The 22,965-nt window shown below is 32.6% G+C and overlaps 2 protein-coding genes across 4 annotated transcripts in view; one reads left to right on the plus strand and one right to left on the minus strand.

Moving 5' to 3' along the window:
• Nucleotides 1-571: 571 nt before the first annotated feature.
• Nucleotides 572-11,873, minus strand: LOC100378007 (uncharacterized). Of its 2 annotated transcripts, none has more exons than XM_078007026.2 (12): nucleotides 11,773-11,873; nucleotides 11,530-11,658; nucleotides 7,852-7,922; nucleotides 7,049-7,162; nucleotides 6,516-6,580; nucleotides 6,050-6,142; nucleotides 5,644-5,709; nucleotides 4,709-5,026; nucleotides 3,278-3,373; nucleotides 2,774-2,901; nucleotides 2,262-2,388; nucleotides 572-1,969 (listed from the first exon to the last, which is right to left on the minus strand). In XM_078007026.2, exons 2-12 carry the CDS (start codon nucleotides 11,535-11,537, stop codon nucleotides 1,913-1,915), a joined length of 1,143 nt encoding a protein of 380 aa, XP_077863152.1. In that variant the 5' UTR covers nucleotides 11,538-11,658; nucleotides 11,773-11,873; the 3' UTR covers nucleotides 572-1,912. The 2 variants fall into 2 exon arrangements, with proteins under 2 accessions (XP_077863152.1, XP_077863153.1); XM_078007027.2 differs by having other exon boundaries at nucleotides 11,530-11,673.
• Nucleotides 11,874-12,045: 172 nt separating this feature from the next.
• LOC100378155 (kinesin-like protein KIF25) overlaps nucleotides 12,046-22,965 on the plus strand; it is a 93,853-nt gene continuing 82,933 nt past the window's right edge. For both annotated transcript variants that reach the window (XM_085505639.1, XM_085505640.1), the window contains exons 1-5: nucleotides 12,046-12,465; nucleotides 13,486-13,551; nucleotides 14,422-14,544; nucleotides 16,695-16,833; nucleotides 18,110-18,213. In XM_085505639.1, coding sequence (XP_085361765.1) covers nucleotides 12,394-12,465; nucleotides 13,486-13,551; nucleotides 14,422-14,544; nucleotides 16,695-16,833; nucleotides 18,110-18,213 — 504 coding nt within the window. In that variant the 5' untranslated portion in view covers nucleotides 12,046-12,393. The remainder of the gene's footprint in view (nucleotides 12,466-13,485; nucleotides 13,552-14,421; nucleotides 14,545-16,694; nucleotides 16,834-18,109; nucleotides 18,214-22,965) is intronic.

Genomic DNA, 22,965 nt, shown 5'->3' on the forward strand with positions numbered 1-22,965 from the left:
GCTCATTTAGATTGTATAGTGAAACAAGAAAACATTTGTTAAATTTGGTGACCAGTTTAGTATGATAGAAAGCGTTTACAGTCTTCAAATAACCACAATAGACAGAGTAGGGGTCAAGACCAAATATACGCGATTCCAACGTTTCATACTAAATGCTTTCTATTAATATTCATGAGATATGCCTACGTCATAACCTCGTTAAAAGTTATTTAACCACATTGATGGTGCTGAATGTTGCCTTCATATTCGAAGCCCACACTTAAGTGACACTACCAGATATCAAGCCAGCGACTGCTGAGGATTTGTACACATTTCCACCATGTCATACGCTGTAATATGCAATGACAATCCTGGGTAACTGATTAGTCTAATCTTTTCAAACAATGGCAAGTTGTATAATGACAATAGGACTTGAGGACCACCCAGCTCCCATTCTAGACACAAGTTTGGTATTTTGCAACAAGTGTAAAAGTTAGGACTCAGGAGGCTAACTGCATAATGCTAAAAGCTCCTGAACATTGAGGATGAGAGCTCGTCATATTGTGTGTGCTTGAGTAAATAAGCTCAGATATCCGCATTTGACATTTTAAAAAGTAAGTCAGATTACACAAAGAGGTTACATTTTTCAAACTGAATAAACAACAAATTCATGAAAATACTTGAAAATAGTAGCATTAAATGTGGGCTTCATTGGATAATAGTTTTGATGCTGACTCCAAGAAACAATATTCATTTCAACAAACTACCGGTAATGATACTCAGTGCATATGACTCATTTTAGAGACTAAGGCTGCTTGCATTTTGGCAAGTACAAGACCAGAGTAACCATTCAACCTACACGAAACACTTTTACACCATATGATACTTATAAATATGAAAATGGATTGTTCCATAAAAAAATGGTGAATAAGCTAATTATTACTACATTGTACACCAGTAGTGCAATGTCTACTAACATGTCTGTTAGACAATGGCAACTATGAATATCCTGAGTACAAGTACACATTGTATAATTACTTGCTTTAAAAACATTCAGTAAAATGCCATGGTAAATGATAAGTAAATTAAATATAAAATGCGATAAATACATTATAAAGACTTGTGTTACCATAACATGTTCTACTAAAGAAGTTACCATAACATGTTCTACTACTAAAGAAGACACCATAACTGAAAACCCTAGTTACTATTTCAAATCACTTTCAATACAAGTGTCCCATTGACATGTACCACTTGTTTGGTTCAATGACAGATAAACTAAAAATATTTGTTTGGTTACATGTACGATTGTCAAGAATTATAAGAACATTCTGATGATAATTTCTATGATCAGCTATTGTTCCAAAAATGTTCATTTTTGTATCTTTTTGGATATGTTTTCTCCAAACAAATATTTTGTGACTGGAAAACATTTTTAAAAGTTGATGACATGTGTTAAAATCACTAATTATGAGATAATTTTGAAACAACAAATGTGTTCGTCTCCACAGTTTGTATCTTATAGGTTGAATTCCCACAATCTACATATACCTTAATGACACTAAGCTATTCCCTGTGACTGCATATTTGAAATTCTTAAGAAAAAAACAAACTCAAAGGTAGTTTGAACATTTTTTCAAATCAAAATGGTCATCAGTGTAGGTTTAAAAAACTGTAGATGAAAATCACAATGCTTTTAATTCAGATTAAATTCAGCCACACCCATCCTGCATGATGTTGGTAATTATGCATATTCTTCCTGCTGTTTCTATGACAACAGCAAAAGAACACTATACATTATAATTGAATCCTTTCAATATTGATGGGATTTATGTTTCGACTTCGCTTTACATATTTTTACTGAAAGATACATTGGTATCAAATATTGTCATTGTGATGAGGTAGTGTGGTAGAGGAAAATATTATTATACATTTATGGTTTCCATAACGAGTTTTCACTTCTGTTTGCTTTCGCAAGTTGAAGAAGAGACTGTAAAAAAAATACAGATATTCAATTATTAATTACATAAAAAAGAATATATAATAATACATGTATGTAACAATTTAGTTTTTCCACCAGTCAACGAATCAGATGAGTTCGAGAAAAGAAAATATTATCATAGGTCTTTAGTATTTTAACAAACACTGGTCAAAGCTTACTTTTCGGGTAAATAATATTTCATTAAGATTTAAAGTAGGGGGGGGGGGGGTCACCAGTGAAAGCAGCTAATTAATTACTATCAGCTACTCTTTTATTAATATTGAATGATATGAGTACATACTTCCATTTTTGCTTTCTCCTTGGCACGATATTCAGTGACTTTCTCACTATCAGCTTGCTGGCGTATTAGCCTTTTTTCTTCCATTTGTCTTTTTCTTTTCTGTAACTTTGCTTGAAAATTATCATCCCTACAAAGAGTCAATGACAACTGATTATTCCAAAGGAAGTAAATCACAATTATGATTAACATTTGCAATAATTTGAAGAGCAATATTAGTTAATTATTCATTACAATGTAATTTAAGAACTTTTTTTGCACCACCAGTTCCCATTTTGCAGCACAAATTAACAAAATAGTCTCATTTATAGTCTCCATTTTCCTTCAGAATATTTTATGTAAAAACTGGAAATTTACTTAAATTTTGTTTGTTGGCTCAAAATTTAGGGTTCATTTCCAAAAATATTGAACAATATAGGAAAAAGTACAGAACAACTTGGTGGCGAAGAATTTAAATTTTCCTGCCTAAATTTTCATAATTTTTTTTCTGAAATTTCAGACTACATATTTCTTACCCTCCAATAATATAAGACTCTTTCATTTCAGGACTGTGTTCTCTACTTTTTCTCTCATATGATCTAGCAATTCTCTTTTCAACCTTAGCCTCATATCCAGTTGCTTTTGGTGCAAGCTCATCCATAACCTAGATAAAACGAATTAAGGCAATATCTAACAGTGATTCAAATTAAAAGCATCATCATGACCACTAATACATCTACACTGTTACTCTATATTATATTCACATTATTATGATGATCTATTATTTACTGTATAAAAAGAGTAAAATCTGCATGTAACCTCACATGGCAAAGGTCAATACACAGTTTTGTCAAAGCTAAGACAGCCTTGCCAACCTCAGCTTGCTGTAGTGAACATGTGTATTAATTAGACTGAATAAAGCATCACATACTGAGACTCAATCATATGACACTTCTGGTATAATCATGTTTTACAATCAAAAGTAACACATCAAGGCATTGGCATGGTTCTAGACAAACTCTGAACTGAAAAAAACTCACCATTTTGTCGTGATCTTTGAATTGCTTCCTTTCTTTCTGCAGCATTTTTCTACTGGCTTCTCTTTCTGCTTCTATTTCATATTGTGATTTAGAAGGCTGTGATAATGTGGGTAATTAAACAATACAATGTTACACATAAAAAAATACTAGGTGTGATAACGTGGATAATTAGACAATACAATGTTACACATACAAAAATACTAGCTGTGATAATGTGGATAATTGGACAATACAATGTTACACATACACAAATACTAGGTGTGATAATGTGGATAATTAGACGATACAATGTTACACATACAAAAATACTAGGTGTGATAATGTGGATAATTAGACAATACAATGTTACACATACAAAAATACTAGGTGTGATGATGTGGATAATTGGACAATACAATGTTACACATACACAAATACTAGGTGTGATAATGTGGATAATTAGACAATACAATGTTACACATACAAAAATACTAGGTGTGATAATGTGGATAATTAGACAATACTAGGTGTGATAATGTGGATAATTGGACAATACAATGTTACACATACAAAAATACTAGGTGTGATAATGTGGATAATTGGACAATACAATGTTACACATACAAAAATACTAGGTGTGATAATGTGGATAATTGGACAATACAATGTTACACATACAAAAATACTAGGTGTGATAATGTGGATAATTGGACAATACAATGTTACACATACAAAAATACTAGGTGTGATAATGTGGATAATTGGACAATACAATGTTACACATACAAAAATACTAGCTGTGATAATGTGGATAATTGGACAATACAATGTTACACATACAAAAATACTAGGTGTGATAATGTGGATAATTGGACAATACAATGTTACACATACAAAAATACTAGGTGTGATAATGTGGATAATTGGACAATACAATGTTACACATACAAAAATACTAGGTGTGATAATGTGGATAATTAGACAATACAATGTTACACATACAAAAATACTAGGTGTGATAATGTGGATAATTAGACAATACAATGTTACACATACAAAAATACTAGGTGTGATAATGTGGATAATACAATTATACATGTGCACCTATACTAGGTAAATTTGTACAAACATTTCCCTACATGTGTACATCTAAGTGCATGTGCTACTACTGGTATAGGAAATACTGTATATGCATGTGTGTTAAGCCTACTAGTATATGTATATCACCTCTATATGGAGGCATAATGGTTAATGGATCAAGGCTTCAGGGGATTTGAATCTTATGGGCACCTGCCTACTCAGCACATACATGTAGTCCTAGATGGGAGAATCGCATGCTGTTGGATGGGGACGAGTGCCGTTTCTGCCTTCAGTAAAAAAAAATATATATATATCAAATAAAAAACAAGACCAGTACCTAAAATATACGAATAATTAACTGATATCACTTACAGGAAGTACTGGTCCCACAATTGGTTTATAATCACTTGGTAGAGCCGGCCCTTGTACTGGTTTCAATGCCGTAGGAGGTAACATAGGCCCTTGTACTGGTTTACTCTGTGAACTTGGCACTGATGGACCTTGCATCGGCTTAACAAATGTCCCTGTTGACAATGCAGGTCGTTTGTTGAACTGATCATCACTACTGCTGCTACTTTTACCAAATGTAGAGAATCCATCATTATCGTGCATTGAGACATTTGATCCTGATGTCCAACTCTTTATCCTCCCTCTTACAGTACGAATCTTAGACTGTTCTGTATCAGAAAACTAACAACAGGAAGAGATTTATTAGAAATATTGGCAATATTTGTAGTATATATTGAAAACTGTGAAAGTACTGAGTAGCCAAGATGTTTAAATATATATTACATGTATGTACCAGACTATAATTTTCACTGGTAGCAAACTTTTGATATTTGTTAAAATTAGACACTTGCTGAATTATCAATTTTAATAATATTACAGTACATTCTTGATACTACACAAGTGTGTCAAGGGGTAAATTATTCACTGGGTTTTAATTTTGCTTATTTTGCAGAATGGAAAATGTGCTAAATTATAACCCAATGAATATGTAAAATTTAGCATAGAACACATAATCTAAATGATAAAACTTTGAATTTAAAACCCACTGAATATACCTGTAATGGTAAATCAGCGAAATTTAAACCCAGTGAAAATTAGTCATTTTACAGTAGTCTACAAAAATTACCAAGTATACCAAGGATACTACGGTACTCTAAATCTACTATGGAAGTAAGACTGTGCTTATAAAGAGAACACTGGAACCAATATGAAGATAGATAATCAACCATGACATGTAAACCAATGAAACATAACAACACTGTCACCTACAAACCAGGAAGTATTGAATTCAAACTCACCTTCCATCTGTACTTAGTTCTAGAAGACGCTGCGACATCTGAAGCATCAAGGCCTTCATAATATTTCTGAGAGAAAATTGTACTACATGTAGATCCTAAAGATTTGATTCTAACTAGATGAAAATGTTTTTATTGATTAAAAATGAATGACTTTTGGCTAGAATAAAAGTGCATGTTGACAGCCACTTAATGTAAAACTGTTTATTTGTACATGACATACAGAGTGTTGTGATTAGTTGATCTATGAGTGCCAGTGAAATTGTTCACTTTTACAAACTTTAATTATTTTCTCTGAAATTGGCATATCGGTAAATGGATTTTGTGTGAAATAAAAGCACTTTTCAATCTTGGAAGGTGAATGAAAAATCATATAATGATAAAACAATAACAGTAAGCAGTTAATTACCTTGGGGAGTCTTCCTTTATTCCATTTCTTCACAAATTTCTTAAATAAAACTTTAGCTTTCGATGTTTCAAGTTCATCAACATATTTCTTTTTCTGCAGAAAGTCGTTCATAATTACATATAAGCTTAAACTCCCACATACATAACATGTATACATAAATATGTAATATCAAATAAAAACTTCTTTAAATTTTGAAAGAAAAAACCAACAATGAAAAGCATCAAGGAAAAATGTAGGTTTCCTAATATTTTTTGAACAATGATTATTAAATTTACTCAATTAGAACAGCATCCCTCCAATAAATGTGCATTAAATCTGACAATGTTATCAAAGGGTACTGACTGAGTGCAATAAACACAAGTGATTTGAAATGAATTTTTGTATAGGGCATTTTCATGCAAATATATAATAATATTAAACAGATCATAAGACAACTGGCAAGTACATGTACATAATAATAGCTCACCTCTTCTGTTACCCAGAGTCTAAACTCCAAACCTTTACTATAGAAATCATCTATATTTATTTTACCTGCAGGGAATAAAACAAGAACAGTTCAGTTGTACATTTGTGGAACTGAATTTTAGGAACCCCCCCCCCCCCAAAAAAAAATCTTTATCCAACAACATTTTTACTGTTTCTAAATTATTTGATACTAAAAAGGATTGGTGATGATTCTTAAAATCGCATGGAATTAAACAAGAAAGAAAAATCAATCTTTGAAGAAGCTATGTAACCTGCATAAACTTGTACTTGTGTATCTCCTAACTGTACCACTAATAAAGGAAGCAACTATTAAAACTTTCTCTATATTTCCAAAACAGAAAATGATCCATTCATGCAGTGCTGAGTGTTGATTTAGGGAAAGTTATTTGACATGGCAAGTTACCCAGTACCCAGAAATTAGTGCAAATGTACAGTCAGTAATGATGTGAATACCGGTATGTATTATATCTAGCAAAGAAATAGTTTGCATGTTATATGGTACACATTCCTTACCTTCAGCTTTCATTTTCTCCTTTTTCTTTTTTTTCTTTTCTTCCACTTTCTTTTTCTTTTTAGCGCTTGCATCTAACTTGACTTTCTTGGCAGATAAAGCTTCAGTATCTGAGTCTACAATATTGAAACTGTTACCAGTCTGAACTAACAAATCATGACATGTCAGCTACACGTACAGATATATACACATTATAACATAGAATATTTTGCAAAGAATGTATGTCGATGCTACATGTACCTCATTATAAGTGCCATCCACACCATATAGCAATAAACTACAATTTGCATAACTAGAAGCACATCTCCAATAGAGGTACATGTATACGTTAGAAAAAATGTACTGTACCTTACTACAGTATACCACAGTATTTATTTCTAATAGAGCAAATGTACTACTTGTTTAACTTCTTTTAGACACATATTACATGGTATTGTACATGTAATAGCCAGTTTCAAGGCCAATCATAATTTTTTATTGTGGTAAAATATAAATATATAATACAGAAAAAAATAATATCAAACACACCAAGGCAACTAGTTGAGCATTCAAACATGTCATGTAGCATATTCAGCTAATTTTGACTAGCATGGCTTTAGCTATTTCAATGTGTAGCTAATTCAATACATTTTCACAATGAGACTGTTAGCACTTTAGTGAAAATGAAATAAGGGTTCTGCTTATTTAGTCATTCAACAAAATTTGTTATAATTGTACACAGATACTTCACAGTGAATACATTACAGTGAGTTGTAAAATAATGCATGGATGTGAAAAAAGTGTTACTGCGGAGTTGGTATGTTACCTGAATCTGATGCAGAACTGTAATCAGAGCCACTATCACTGCTTTCTTCTCTCTTTGACTTCTTTTTATGTCTGAAAACGTGACACAAAAATATAATTATTTAGTGTTAGGAATGATTTTCTTGAATGTGGCAACATTATTTTCCCTGCAACACCTTGGATGCAATTTTTTTTTTCTAGTGGTGTCTATTTTGAAATTGCTTTGTTTCAACAAATTTCCCAATCAGCCCTATGATTTTAAGTGGTCGGCTCCTAATCTATTTAGACTTTTTGTTATTCAATTATAAGAATAAGGACTGAAATAAATGTAATACATTGCAACAATACAAATACTAATAAATTGATTACAATGCTAACAAGCAATAACAGCCAAAAAATAATAAAACTAGCAAGCTACATCTATACATGTAGTTGTTTCAGTGCCAAAGAAATTCATTTAAAAAAACTACCAGCTGCCTCTAAATAAACTACTATTTTTTTTTATTCCTTTCTATTTTAGCGCTTCCATGTTGCTACTTCCTCAGTTTTTCGTCTTTATTGTAATTTTCTTTTTCTAAACCAATACCCAAATAAGGATACGATTATGCAATAAAGATTATTATTATTATTCAAAAACATATGAGCAGACATTGTTATTGTCATCTGAGCTATAAACAACATAAACCATGGACATTAAAAACAAAATCTGTGTACAGGTGTGTGTTGCTGCAGGATGAAATAGACTGAAAAATATCAGTGTTCACAATGTGGGTGTATGGAAAACGAAAACCCGAGAAAACGAAGGCCCCTGAATGTTCCTATGACGCCAATGATACACGAATTCGCCCAATATCGGGCATTTACTTTCATTGTGAACTCGTTAACTAACTTCCCGTACAAATTTCATTGCGAATTCTTCATAATAAATTATTTTCATACACATTTGCGGATATAATCAATGTAAAACCCAGTAGTATGCCTAATTTCATCTTGGTTTCGTTTAATATATATATAGCGGTGTCTGAACGAACTGACCCCGTTTTGATGTTCAAAGTACTAACAACACTGTGTATCCCACATGAGGTTCAGACGCTATTTCAAATTGAAGTTTCAAAAAAGTGCTTCGAAAGAAACTGAGATAATGGCCGGTTTGCATAATCGGCACGTCGTTGTGGGAACATGCCAAATTGCAGTCACTTTCACAGTCGCTGTTACAATATTTACCAGCTCACATGATAACTATGACATTATGAAGGATAACTGACAAATTAGATAAATGTATGGATAATATGAGAATAGTCGCACTTGAAAGTGTGTTCCGAGAAGTACATGTATCATTCAGCGACACTCTGAATGTTCCCGTTATATTGACGTAATCAATGCATGAACAAACAGGGGGCGGTACTTGCATAAATTATAGGTTATTTATATTACAACTAGTGTTACAAAACCTCGGTAAACTGTGCACAAAATCACAACACGCGACCCCTACCACCGGAAATAGTACTGTTATGAAACTTTTGACTCTTATTTAATTTACATATCATCTGTCAATCGGGAACCGCTAAGTGGTGTGAATATGCAAGTTATCCCTCAAACATAAACAAAACGTAAACAGCGCTTCATAATAATAGGTTAACTGTGTTTTAAAGTTGGTTTTAATGATTATTTTTAAATTATTTTAACAAAATATAAATATGAAACCCATCGTACTGGAAAGCCAAAAAAAGCAAAAACGGTCAAAAACGAGAAAAAAATGCATCTTAATTATCCTTAAATGTCTTTGGTTGTCTGTATGAAATTGTAATCTATAAATAAAGTGCGTGATTAAACTTTGTAACTATACATGCGAATATATATTCAAAGTGCAAGTACTTCTAATAAGCACCAAATACCAATATACGTATTGGAACCGGGAAGGTATTTCTATTGTCTTCGAGGGGCTACAATTGAATTACATCCTCGTTTTGGATTAAATATGTTTGTAGTGAAATTAAGTATATTACGTTATTGAACGAGTTCGCAATTAAATTAAGTACATCACGCTATTATATGAGTTCGCAGTAGAATTATGCATGTCGTTATTATACAAGTACATAAATAAATCATTAGGTACTCACCATAATTAAATGAGGTCGGGATGGAATTGCAAATTCAATCATGTGTCAGCAAAGTTAACTTCATAGTTCCATTGGACACGTTTTAATCAGTAACATGACAATATGCATTTTTATTCTGACATAATTTAATCATGCCATTTAATGACGATGACCAATAGCAACGTAATTCCATGCGATCGGGGCGTACGTAATTTCATTTGGTAACTATTTAATAATGTCACGCAATTTATTTAAGAACTCATTTAATAATATGACGTGATTGATTAGATTGAAGAGAACCATGCACGCAACGTTACTGATTGAAAAATAATTTACATATGTTACATATGTTTAGTAAAATGCAATTATACATATACGTATTATCTCGCATTCAATATATGCACATTGTGAGTTCAAAACAAAAATAAGTACTTCACGTTGTAATTCACAATTAAAAGTAGTTAGTTTAATTTATTATGAAGAATTTCATACGGGAAGTTAGTTCACAATGAAAGTAAATGTCTGATATTGGGCGAATCCGTGTATCATTGGTGTCATAGGAACATTCCAGGGTCTTCGTTTTCCAAGGTCTTCGTTTTCCAGGGTCTTCGTTTTCCATGGTCTTCGTTTTCCATGGTCTTCGTTTTCCAGAGTCTTCGTTTTCCAGGGTCTTCGTTTTCCATACGTTGTAATTTCACGGGTGCTGGACATCTCGACCCCAAAAAATCTCGACCCATTTTTCATTGGACAACTCGACCCAGGACCCCTAGACATCTCGACCCACCTTTTTCAGACGACCCGCCGCCTCGACCCGATTCCAATAACGTCGTACTTTTTCCCGATAGCATCGTACTTTTCCCAGTGCGCGTAGACCATGTAGTGTTTGTTTCATTGATTTATTATTTTTTGCTGCTTTCGCTGTTCGTTTCACAGCACGCGACCTCTAAAAGTGACGTCATTTTTGGATTGATCCATTGCGCTTGATGGTGATAAGTTATTTATTTACACGTAACAAAGGGCGTAAAATAGCGTTTAAGGTTCGGTTCGATCATGTTCCCTGTTTTCAATGTTTCGAATCTATAGATGTCGTTCATTCAAACACAGCATTCATAGACAGCACAATACGCAATATCGCGAGAATTTTAAGTTATCAAAGGGCAACATTATCAACGTTGAACTAGATAGAGGTTCGCGTTGCCACACTTAGATAGGGTCGGGTCGATGCGGTGGGTCGAGATGTCCAGGGTGTCTGGGTCGAGATGTCCAATTTGGGTCGAAGTGTCTTGGGTCGAAAATTTTTTGGGTCGAGATGTCTAGAAATCTAATTTCACAATTAAAAGTAAATGCCCGATATTGGGCGAATTCGTGTATCATTGGCGTCATAGGAACATTCCGGGGTCTTCGTTTTCCATGGTCTTCGTTTTCCAGGGTCTTAGTTTTCCATGGTCTTCGTTTTCCAGAGTCTTCGTTTTCCAGGGTCTTAGGTCTTCGTTTTCCAGGGTCTTCGTTTTCCATACACCCTTCACAATGTTGGAATTATACAACACTGTTAGATATTTTTCATGAGAATTGAGATGATCTGATTAAATAATAATACTTACTTCGTCATGCTGCTAATCTACTATTGGAGACTGTGCTTTGCATGTGGTTCAGCCGATGCTGATCAGAAAATACGACGTTCAAAATGTACGTTTGTAATGTATCATTGGTCGTTCCAAACGCTGGGTTACCTTCACAGATATAAACTATCGCACATTTAGATTAAATTAAAACACTGAACTAAATCTTAATCCACGACAGCTTTTTGTCCAGAATACCAATGTTTAAGTCCACGAGCTACTAACCGAAACTACTGTATGAGTGGAGCGTAAGAGTTGACGGATGCAAAACAAATGATTTCACCAACAACATTCAAACTTTGTCCGCCATTTGTAAATTCACAGTGCGCATGCTTGATGACCTTTACAAACAGAGGCAAATCTCCAGTATTTTGCTGTATTCAGCTTTACCAAATACATTTGAACGATAGTAACGCAAATAATATACTCCTTGTAAAATATATATCATAATATACATGATGTATCAGGAATATGAATACCGTGTAACCCCAAACGCATTGATTTTTCTATAGATCACGTGACATGATTTAACCTTACGACCTCTGGCAATGTTTCAGCTGGCAATAAATAACACTGTTGCATTGCCCGAGAAATTTATTATTGTCACGGTCAACTAGGGTTGTCAATTGATTGGCAGTTTATATGTCGCTATAGTGGCAATTCACTTTCTTTGTTGTCGCGTTGGTGTCTCTAGGCACAAGAGAATTGACAATTCTTGGACATTTTATGACCTCGTCTGTGAAAATCAACTAAAAATATTGTGTTGCCTGGCGGGCAGTGCAACTCGCGTCATTGTACACATTCGTATCGAAGTTATTTGTGTCTGTTACTTCGTTGGAGAAAACAATGCCACGTTTAGGTCTGGACACTAGTCATATAATACCAGAGAAGGTGACAAACCTTGAGAGAACAGTTCGGGTAAGTGTGAAAAATAAAACATTATTTAGCAACCTTCCCGGCAATCTAGTCGTAACATGTCTTACAGTGTATTGGCTGCATGGCAACTCAATGTCACAAACTCTCGTTGTTGTGATCTCTATGATCTGACCCTTGAGTTGCGGCGTCATTTTAAAATTTCTCACTTGGCTGTTATATCCAAGCGGATACATCCTTTTTAAAAAAAAAAAACTTACGCTGACCGTCTGACGTTCATGTCGAGTATCCACGAGTGTCTTTCACCAATATGAATATTATTTTTTTAGTTGATGCATCGTATATAAGTATATTAAAAACATTCATTGACATTCGACAAAAAGTCATAAATATGAATATTCATTGATGATTTAAATCTTATACATCCACATATTTTTAAAAACTTGACAACCCGACATGATTTTAAATCATCAATATTAAAGATTTAAATCGATATACATGTATCTCTGTATTTTTAAACAATCAATATGGCGTGGAGGAAAATGATTCATATTGATGATTTAAATCCATGTCAGGATGTTGGAATGTAGATAAGTTCAATTTAATAATGATTTAAATTCAAATAGATATATCTACCTATTTTTAAAAACATTCATGGATAGCCTGACATAGATTTGAATCATCAATATTGAACATTAGAACTACAAAGACTTTTAGATCAATAGATGTTATCGAATTAAAGACATTTACAACAAAACTTGACTACCATCTCAACTGAATTTTTTTCTAGAAAAATCAGGTCAAATGAAGGAGCAGCTCAGTACACTAGATCAGTTTCCTATCTTTATCACTAAATGAATTACAATAAATGTATTACCATTATTAACACAGATGGCTACACAATTATCAGTCATATAACTCATTGTCTGAAACTTTGTTATAAGAAACATGACAGTTTTTAGTCTCATTTATTTTGATATTTACCAGTAAATCTTTTACTTTGTGTTTGCATGTTCACTGTAATTTTATGACATTCCAGCCTAAAATGAATTGTTTATTTTTTAGAGTAAAGATGAGAGAATCACTGCTCTGGAAACTGAAAATGCCATGCTTTACCTCAAGTTAGCACAGGTAATGTAAACAAATAAACTGTTTATATGAATTAATGTTACTGTAATTAATGTTGCTTACTGCCCTCTAGTGTTGAAACTAGAAAGTGGAGAACTTTTCTCATATATTTTGTTCATTTGTAATAAGAATTACAAATGGTTACAAAGTGGAAACTACTAAACTGCATGGTTTTTCTTTGAAAAAAAGCCGACACCTTTTGTAACTTTGATTATATTATTTATTTGATATCTGTCCTGTGAGATACGGATTATACAAATTTTACATACCCTGTCCAGTGGTGGAAAAAGACATGTCTTCTAGCTTCCTTAGAAAATTGTAGGATCATCAGTTCCTCCATTTCATTTGATCAGATTTTGTTGTTTGAAGCAACAATTTCTTGGTAGAAAACATAATATTAATTGTGATGTGTAAACACAAATATAGAAAGTCAACCGTATGACATTATTTTAATGTCAAATTTATAAATAATAAATGCTTTAACAGTTGATGTGTCTGCCACTACAAGGTGAGAATACTGTAAAATACTTTATTTTAGCTGGAATTAATTTTAATTGAAAAAACCTTTTGGGTGTTTTGGTATGGAATTTATTTTCACTGATTTTTGACGAGTTGAATGTAAAATATAGGAAAAAAGGTATATTCGCTGGATATTATTTTCACTGAATCATTCCTTCAGCGAAAATTAATTCCAAGTGAAAATAAATATTTTACAGTAAGTAAACACTCCAGTTACCATTGCTTTGTACACTGCATGTCTGATGCTTTTCAAGACATTAGTCTTTGTGATTTATTGTACCAGACAGTGGTGCTGAACAGGAAATGCTATTCACAGATTGCATTGCATACTGATCAAAAACATTTTCTTTTCAGCTTCAAGGCAATATAAGAAATACTAAAGAAGAAACAGGTCATATGAAGAGAGTTCACGCTGCTGATCAGAAGTTTAAAAACAGATTATCCCATAATCTGATTACTCTGAATAGACAGATAAAGGCAAGTCTTAACTATAGAGGGCAGCCTTTATAGTTTACTGATCTTAACTGGCATTGCAAACTGTATTAATTACATCACCAATGTATCATATATTTAGTATCATTGATAGTTTGAACAATTATTTCTTTTTGTGTGGTGGTTATTTTAACTGTATGTGCAATGCAATCATGTTTCTAATATTTAGTTACTGTATTTATCTGGGTATTTACATCTACTTCGTAATCTGACAAATGACCCCAAATGGTTTGCCCATCTTATAGCCATAATTGATATCTATAGACAATACCTGTTTAAATCTTGAATTGATGGGTGCTTTATCTCAATTATCAATGAGCACTTGATTTCTTTAATACGGAAAGTTTATTTAAATTAAGTGTAGTTATATTCTCCGTAATGAAACCTGGATAAATAAGTGACAAAATTAGTATCGGGTATAATTTGGCTAGTACAATTGTGAATTACCGGTAGAACTACACTAGTATTAAATATTGTGTTTTGATTCCCATATGTGAACTGAACATAAAGTATGCTCATTTTTGGTGTAAAAATCAACTCAGTCACATCATACCAAATACTCTAAAACACTTAATGCATGGCAGTTTTATACTTGTAATGTGTCATTTAAGGTAGCGGGACTATTATTTGCATACTTGTTTTCATCTTCTAATTGTGACTAAATGACTACAAATAGACCCGGGAAAGTATATATTTTTAGAATCGCCAGACTTAAAGCTTTTCACAAGTGTATTTTGCATGCCCGTATCTGCATTCTACGACACGTTACTCAACCAAAGGTGAAAAATTATTTTTCCTGTAAAAAAATAATTACGCATTTATGCTGGCGATAAGAAGTATTTTTTTCACTTTTCCTAGTTGTTCAATAGTCTGGTAAATTGAATGTGTCTGGTCAGTTTTATTCAAGCAACGTGTTTTAAAAAATAGTGTGCTGAATTTCAATTACTGTTTTAGTCGCATTGCCTCCAACTCAAACCACAACTCGTTGGTAAATAATCAATGAAATAGTTTGTCTGGACACATTCAAGTTCCTCTCACTGTCACCTTAAAGCTGTGAAAATTTGGTGTTAATCCGACGATAATAAGTATACGTTATTTTTTGTTAAAGACCTTGTATTTTGAAAAACATAAACTCCTAGAAAACGTCCATGAAGTAACAGCAAAGATTTTCAAGCTTGTTTATCGGCACAATCAATTTGTTTTCCCATCAAGGTTTGTTTTAACATGTGTAGGGACATCCAAATGTGTAAGGCTATTGTAAACCAAAAAAAATAAAGGAATGGGATAGCTATAATTGGATAAATTCGGCATATGAAAACACCAAAATCAATGATTTTTTTCAGTGGCTGTGTGACCTTGTGTCTGACACATTCATATGCAAATGACTAATCTGTGAAACAAATAGGGGCGGAGACAAACCACTCAAATGTTTGGAAACACTAATTGTGTGTCAGATAGCTACTGATAACACATCCTAACATTGCTTTGTCTTGAGTTTATCTTTGAAACTTATAAGCACGCAGATTAAACCTGTGTTGTTGATTTTGGAAAACACTACTGAGGCTGCCTTGCTTCCCTTCAGAAAATCTACATTTTAACCAACTTACATGACATTCTATGTTATGTTGACTTTATCACATGAAAGTTTATAGTGCATTTCATCAATTAATAAATAAATGTGAAAATCGTAATTTTCAACACAAATAATAGTCTCGCTACCTTAATGTGTCACTGTGATATCAATCAAATATTTGTATGGAGTGTATTTATAAATCAGTAAAACTATGACAATTTATTGTCATTTATAACATAGCATGCTGTGATTGTGAGTGGGTGTAAGCAATAAATGTGCTTTTTGTAGTGCTAGTTCAAATCCTACTTAGGATTGAATACCAAAGGCAGTATCTTAGACACTCAAATGAGGAGGCCAAAACCACTGGTCAATATATATAAGGATGCAATAAATTATCTTTATTATTATATATACCAGCTGAATAATTGTTCATGTTTTATATTATGGTAATACTATTTGATATGCAGGATACTCAGCCAATTACTGTAGTTATGGTTATTATAACACTGAATACAATGACTATAAGCAGTTTAATAATCTGCATTAATGTGTTATTTTCTAGAATTTGAAAACTGAACTACAAGATGTGCGTACAGCTGCTTTGGATTTACCTGAACAGTTTTTAGAAGAATATGAGAAAGCAATTGATCAAGCTGAATTGTACAACAAAAGATGGATGTCAGATAATTTAGATATGAAGCGTAAGTAAAATAAGCTCTTCATTAGTTCTGTACAAATAAAATAAAATTCAGCATTAAAAAATGCACTCATTCGAACATTTAAAATTCTCATTTTGGGGTAAACCAAGATAATTTGCATAGCATTCAAATACTTCTTTTGTTTAATTTTAAGTTGTAACACTGCAACAACATAGAACATGTGGGAAATAGGTTCTCAATGAAATGCTGATGACCACACAATGATTACATAGACATAATTTTTGTTACCTCATAAAGTTGTTGTGATTACAAGCAGTGACAAAAATGTATACTAATATTGTGAAGGTCTTTGATTTGTTTACAATGAATTCACTGTTATATATAATTAGTTATTTCTCAATAGAAAGTTGAAGTCAGGTCTTACACTTTTTGTTTTTTGTTCTTTTCAATGAGACCATTATAATCCAATATTATAGACAATTTTTTTTCTTAGTCCAGTAAACAAAGACAAATCTAAATAAAACACGTGTTTTGCCCAAGATCCTTCTAGCATAGTGGTCATAATGCTTGATTTTTTGAAAACAAAATAATAAATTAGCAACACCTTATTCTTGGGAGAACATTTGAAATATCAATTGATCCCCTTCTATTGTGAAACATGTGTATAGCAACCATCCAAGGTAATTCATTAAAATGGTCTTTATAAACAGGTGGTCTTTATATGGAGGCTGGATTATTATTGTATTGATCGCCAACTCGTACATTTGACATAATATGTGGACAGAAAATGATATGATGGTACTATTGAAACACATATATTTGAGTTAAATAAGTTTAACTTAGGGAATTTAAAAACTGTTTTATAAACAGAATAATTATTATTATTATGGTCTCTAAACAAAGGTGAATCTGCAAAAATATTGCTGAAAGGTTAGTCACATAAGACATGTGGTCTTTATACACAGGTTGCTCATACATCTCAAGACTACTAGTACACAAAAGTGGTCACAATAGGCAGGGGGTCTTTACATAGAGGTTTGACTATATTTCTACATCCAATTCTGATGTTGGCAACAATTTTCTGAATCTATTGCAATCCTGAGCAAAATATAAAAACACCATTTTATTCAAGACTGTTCTTCTCAGCTGATTTCACTAAATCATCTATAAACATGGCATGTTTTCCTTCTTTTAAACTTTTACCTTCAACCAACAGTTTATTGGAATTGTCTCTCTAATTCTGTACAGGAAATTCTCTATGATAGCACCACAATATCGATAACAATAAATCCCAATTTAATTGTTCTTGTCTTTATAGAGTTACAGTTAAAAATAATGGAGTTAGATAAGTCTTTAGCTGATGCTATTGAAAGACATGCCAGGGAAAAGAAGAGAAGAAGAGAGCTTCACAACACATTGGTGGTGAGTACAAGAATAAATTTCCTATAATTTTTGCTTTGGGAAATTCAACACACTGTGGGTGTGTACAGGAATAAATTTCTTGTAGTGTTTGCTATGGGAAATTTAACACACTGGTGGTGTGTACAGGAATAAATTTCCTATAGTTTTTGCTGTGGGAAATTTAACACATTAGTGGTGAGTCCAAGAATAAATTTCCTATAGTTTTTGCTATGGGAAATTCAACACACTGTGGGTGTGTACAGGAATAAATTTCCTATAGTTTTTGCTATGGGAAATTTAACACACTGGTGGTGTGTACAGGAATAAATTTCCTATAGTTTTTGTTATGAGAAATTTAACATCCTCGTAGTGTGTACAGGAATAAATTCCCTATATTTTTGCTATGGGAAATTTAACACGCTGGTGGTGTGTACAGGAATAAATTCCCTATATTTTTGCTATGGGAAATTTAACCATTGTATATTTGGGGAATAGAATTACACTTGCAATAACTCAACTATCTTGAGCTATGTTCAATATTCTGTATTGGATATTTGCGGAGAAATCTCAATTTTTCCGCCTGAATTGTGGAATGATTCTGTTATTCTCTGTAGAAAATAATTTTCTATAGAAAATCAGTAAATGGTAGATACATGTATAAATGTTGTGTTAGAAATGAATGCCTGTCAAAGCTAATAATTGTTTGTGTGTGCACTTTAATTGTATGATCCAGGATTGTTATATCATCAGCTGTGTTGGCAGTATGTATACTTATGATACATCTTGGCACAAGTACAAGTACCTCTTAGATCATTGAGCTCCCAAGGCTTTCATACATTTTATTTATCATCGTCATAACGATTGTTTCCTTGCTGCCATTGAATTGGGGATTCAAGGAACAAATATAGAGGCAAGATAGAAAACAAATCATGCTGGAGTAATTGCATTTAACCCACAGTATCAACCTTTGCCATGCATAGTTATCTTAGCCTTTTCAGATATAGTTAGGGGCTTCCTCATAACTTTATCAGTGACTTTTCATGCTTATACTCCCCAGCCTACAATTATGTGAACCACTGTATTAGTCTAATTAATAATATTTTTGTATTACATGATACTAATATGCGTATACATATTTTCTGTATTAGAAGCATATCTTCAATCAAATCATATTTAAACTAATTGCATTTGATGTATACTGTATCATTAAAACTATTTTGACAACAGACACATCTATGCCATTTATGTCTGCATTTCCTTTCTAATAGAGAAAATTCGGTATTTGACTCCCAAGAATATAGACATTTCAAGATAATATGATGAAGATAAATTTCAGGATGCATTTGTCTTTATATATAATTATATTGTTCTGGCAGGATTGAATGCCATAAAATAAAAAAATAAAAGTCACATGACAACCATATGTAGGTGATTTGTAACTGGGTGAATAGCACCCTCTATTGGCAGAGCTTACACAATGATGAGAAAAATTGATGAAATCTTTAATGACAAATATAGTTATAATACATATCAATTTTTTTATTTCTAAAATATAACAAAAGCCAGTTGTTTCACATGAATGTTGTACTGCAGCATGTAAAAATAAATACATATGAATAAATAAATTACAAATATATAATATTTAAAGAAAAGTAGATAAATAAGATACAAATATATAAAATACAAATAAATAAATAAATAAGATTACAATTGGGAGTAAAACATGCCAATTAACATATGCCATTTATTGATGTTTTCATAACATAAATCACAGCTAGCATTCATCATACCCCTACATGTATTCAAATGGTGATTTTTTAGGTAATATCATTCTTCATGTGGTTAGAATTTTTGCAACTAATTTAGGAGTTATGTTCAGATCAGAGTGTTTTGTTTAAAAGGCTATTAGTATACACTGGTTTTGATTTTGGGCAATTTGACTTATTTGGGTCTGTGACAATAGAGTTAAGTGTCTTGGTGAAGACTGTGTACAGCAAATGGGACACTTACCCAACTAAACTAGAAACAAAAATCAAACTATTAATCAACATTCTACTGCACAGTTCTTCTGAGCAAGTGAAAAACAGTTATGTTAACAACAAAAAAAGGGTAATTTGAAAGTTTATAATCAGTGTTATGAATGTACACTCTTTGTACATTTGTGATACAAGTTCTCAATGTCCACAAAATACTTTCCTTACACATCATATACAAATCTCAGGTATTTAATCTGATTTTAATTTAATCTGATTTTAATTTAATACTGTTAATATAATTTTCACTTTGCTAATTATTACACTTAAATCACTGTCAGAAAATGGAAAGGTTATAATCACAAATATAAATATAAATTTGAACCTAATTATTTTTTTAAGGATTTAAATGCTTTACCAGGTATCTTTTGTCATCTTAAAGTATTAGAGGAAGTATAAAAGATATATAATGGATAATTGAATTGAAGACTATGGTATCATCACAAAACATATGTTAGGTCAATAGATTTTGTTCATTTTTCTGCGTGTGAATTTGAAACTTTTAACCTGCTTCTAATTTATCTAGAAGGCAGTGACGAGTTACCTGTATGTTCTTCTGACATTAATAAATTACGGTAAGCTTTCCTAAGGTTTGAATTCCTCCAAGCATACAAGAATGTATTGAGTGAGTTATTACTGTATGCTAGGAGGATATTGAGAATCAGAATAGGTCTTGATATATCATGTTTGCTGGCAATCAGTGCTACTATTCCCAGTGGTAACCAACATATACAAAAAACTAAAGTTACAAGAAATAAATTAGCAGCTACAGTGGATTCTCTTCGCCTTTTTCCTTCAATCATTTTAATCTGTTGACTATTGAGTTTAGGAGTAGATCTTTTTTTCTGTACCTTTGCACTGATTGGATTCTGTAGAAATGTGTTTGATCCGTGTATATTGTTAGTTTCTACCTCAGTCAATGTGGTACATTTAGATGTAGGCTCCTTTGTTGTGTGTGCATCATTGGAATCAGTATCTACTTCTGAATGTGGATTTCTTGCTTCAATTCCATTCGTATTATTTTCTTGGATGCTATTACCCTTAGACTCGGAAGAGCTGCCTTCTTTTTGTTCCTCACTTATGTTCTCTTTTTTCTGGATAGGTTGTACAGATTTTGTGAACATTTTTGTTTTCTTATGTACAGTGTAATAAATACTGATATAACATGCTGTCACGGCAATGAAAGGAATCACACCAAAAATGATAGTTAATACCAGAATAAAAGTAAAATCTTCAGGGTTGAAATCTAGTAAACAGACTGAGATATCCGGTGCATATTTGATTCTACCCCATCCAAATACTGATGGTAAAGCTGTAGTGAGAGCAAACATCCATGTTCCACAGCACATTAAGATGGTTTTCTGTGTGGTGAAGTACCGCTGTGTTAATGTCGGTGACTTCATAATCACATAGTAGCGATTGATGGCAATACACAAAAGTGTGAGCACTGAGGTATGAAATGACATAATAGTGATCTCACCGACAGCTACACAGAGTGCATCGTTAAAAGGCCATCGCTGTAACACAACACCAACGATAAAGAAAGGTTCACTTAGAAGACATACCACAAAGTCTGATAATGCTAAATTAGCAATCAGAATATTAGTTGCAGACTGCATATCATTGTATTTTAAAATTACTGTAATGGTTAATAAGTTTCCAAGACAACCAGTGATACATAAAATGATCAACATTCCGGACTGCAAGACAATTCCAATGGTTCCTAGTTCTTCCCATGTAGCATTGTCATCGTCGTATGTAATATTATCACTTATATTGGAAGCCATTTCTGCTGCATACATCAGTCAATCACAAAATTGTATGGTTTTGTTTTACTTACAATCTGTAATGAAATAAGGTATATTTGTCAAGGGTTGTCAAACATGAAATTGGACACTAATGTAACCTAAATCATTCTTTTTGGAGGGGGGGGGGGGGTTACAAGCATAGTGAGCCGAGGAAAGATTGGTGATGGTTGTAGGGTATGTGTACTCAGTACTTACAGTCATGTACTTTTTAGTCATCAAATTGTGCCTCTGGCATTTTTCATGATCAATTCAATTCAATTCGTTTATTTAAAGTCAGTTTGAAATACCTAGCCAAAGGCTGATATCACTGACTACTAACAATTACATCAAACAAAAACAAAAATTACAAACATCAAACACAGAGAAAAACAACAGTAAGACTTCACAAATAATTAATTATTTAAGTAATTAAAATATCCCAAAATGATGGTGACCACAATGACACCATTTACTTAAAAGAATACAAATCTTTGCACTCCTTCATTTGGTTAGGAAGCGAGTTCCGCATTTTAGCACTGTAATAAGACAATGACTCCAGTCCATAATAAGACAATGACTCCAGTCCATAATAAGACAATGACTCCAGTCCATAATAAGACAATGACTCCAGTCCATAATAAGACAATGACTCCAGTCCATAATAAGACAATGACTCCAGTCCATAATAAGACAATGACTCCAGTCCATAATAAGACAATGACTCCAGTCCATAATAAGACAATGACTCCAGTCCATAATAAGACAATGACTCCAGTTCATACCGTTGTCCTTTAATTGTAATTTAACTGTAATTTCTTGAATTGCACGATACATTTTTCTCCTTGTATAAACCCCACATAAAAGATGGGGAGAGTTAGTGGTTTATTATGTATGCATAAATGCTAAATATTTCACTAAATTTTTATTTGAGACTCGCATGTATTGTCAACTTG

The sequence above is a fragment of the Saccoglossus kowalevskii genome, chromosome 11 (assembly GCF_978046115.1).
Source record: "Saccoglossus kowalevskii chromosome 11, keSacKowa6.1, whole genome shotgun sequence".
Classification (NCBI taxonomy): Eukaryota; Metazoa; Hemichordata; class Enteropneusta; family Harrimaniidae; genus Saccoglossus; species Saccoglossus kowalevskii.

Excerpts from the sequence above, each read along its gene's own strand:
- LOC100378007 (XM_078007026.2), bottom strand. Across the intron at positions 3,374-4,708 it reads TTGTGGGACCAGTACTTCCT|CCTTCTAAATCACAATATGA; the intron begins GTAAGTGATATC and ends ACATTATCACAG. Across the intron at positions 2,902-3,277 it reads TCAAAGATCACGACAAAATG|GTTATGGATGAGCTTGCACC; the intron begins GTGAGTTTTTTT and ends CGTTTTATCTAG.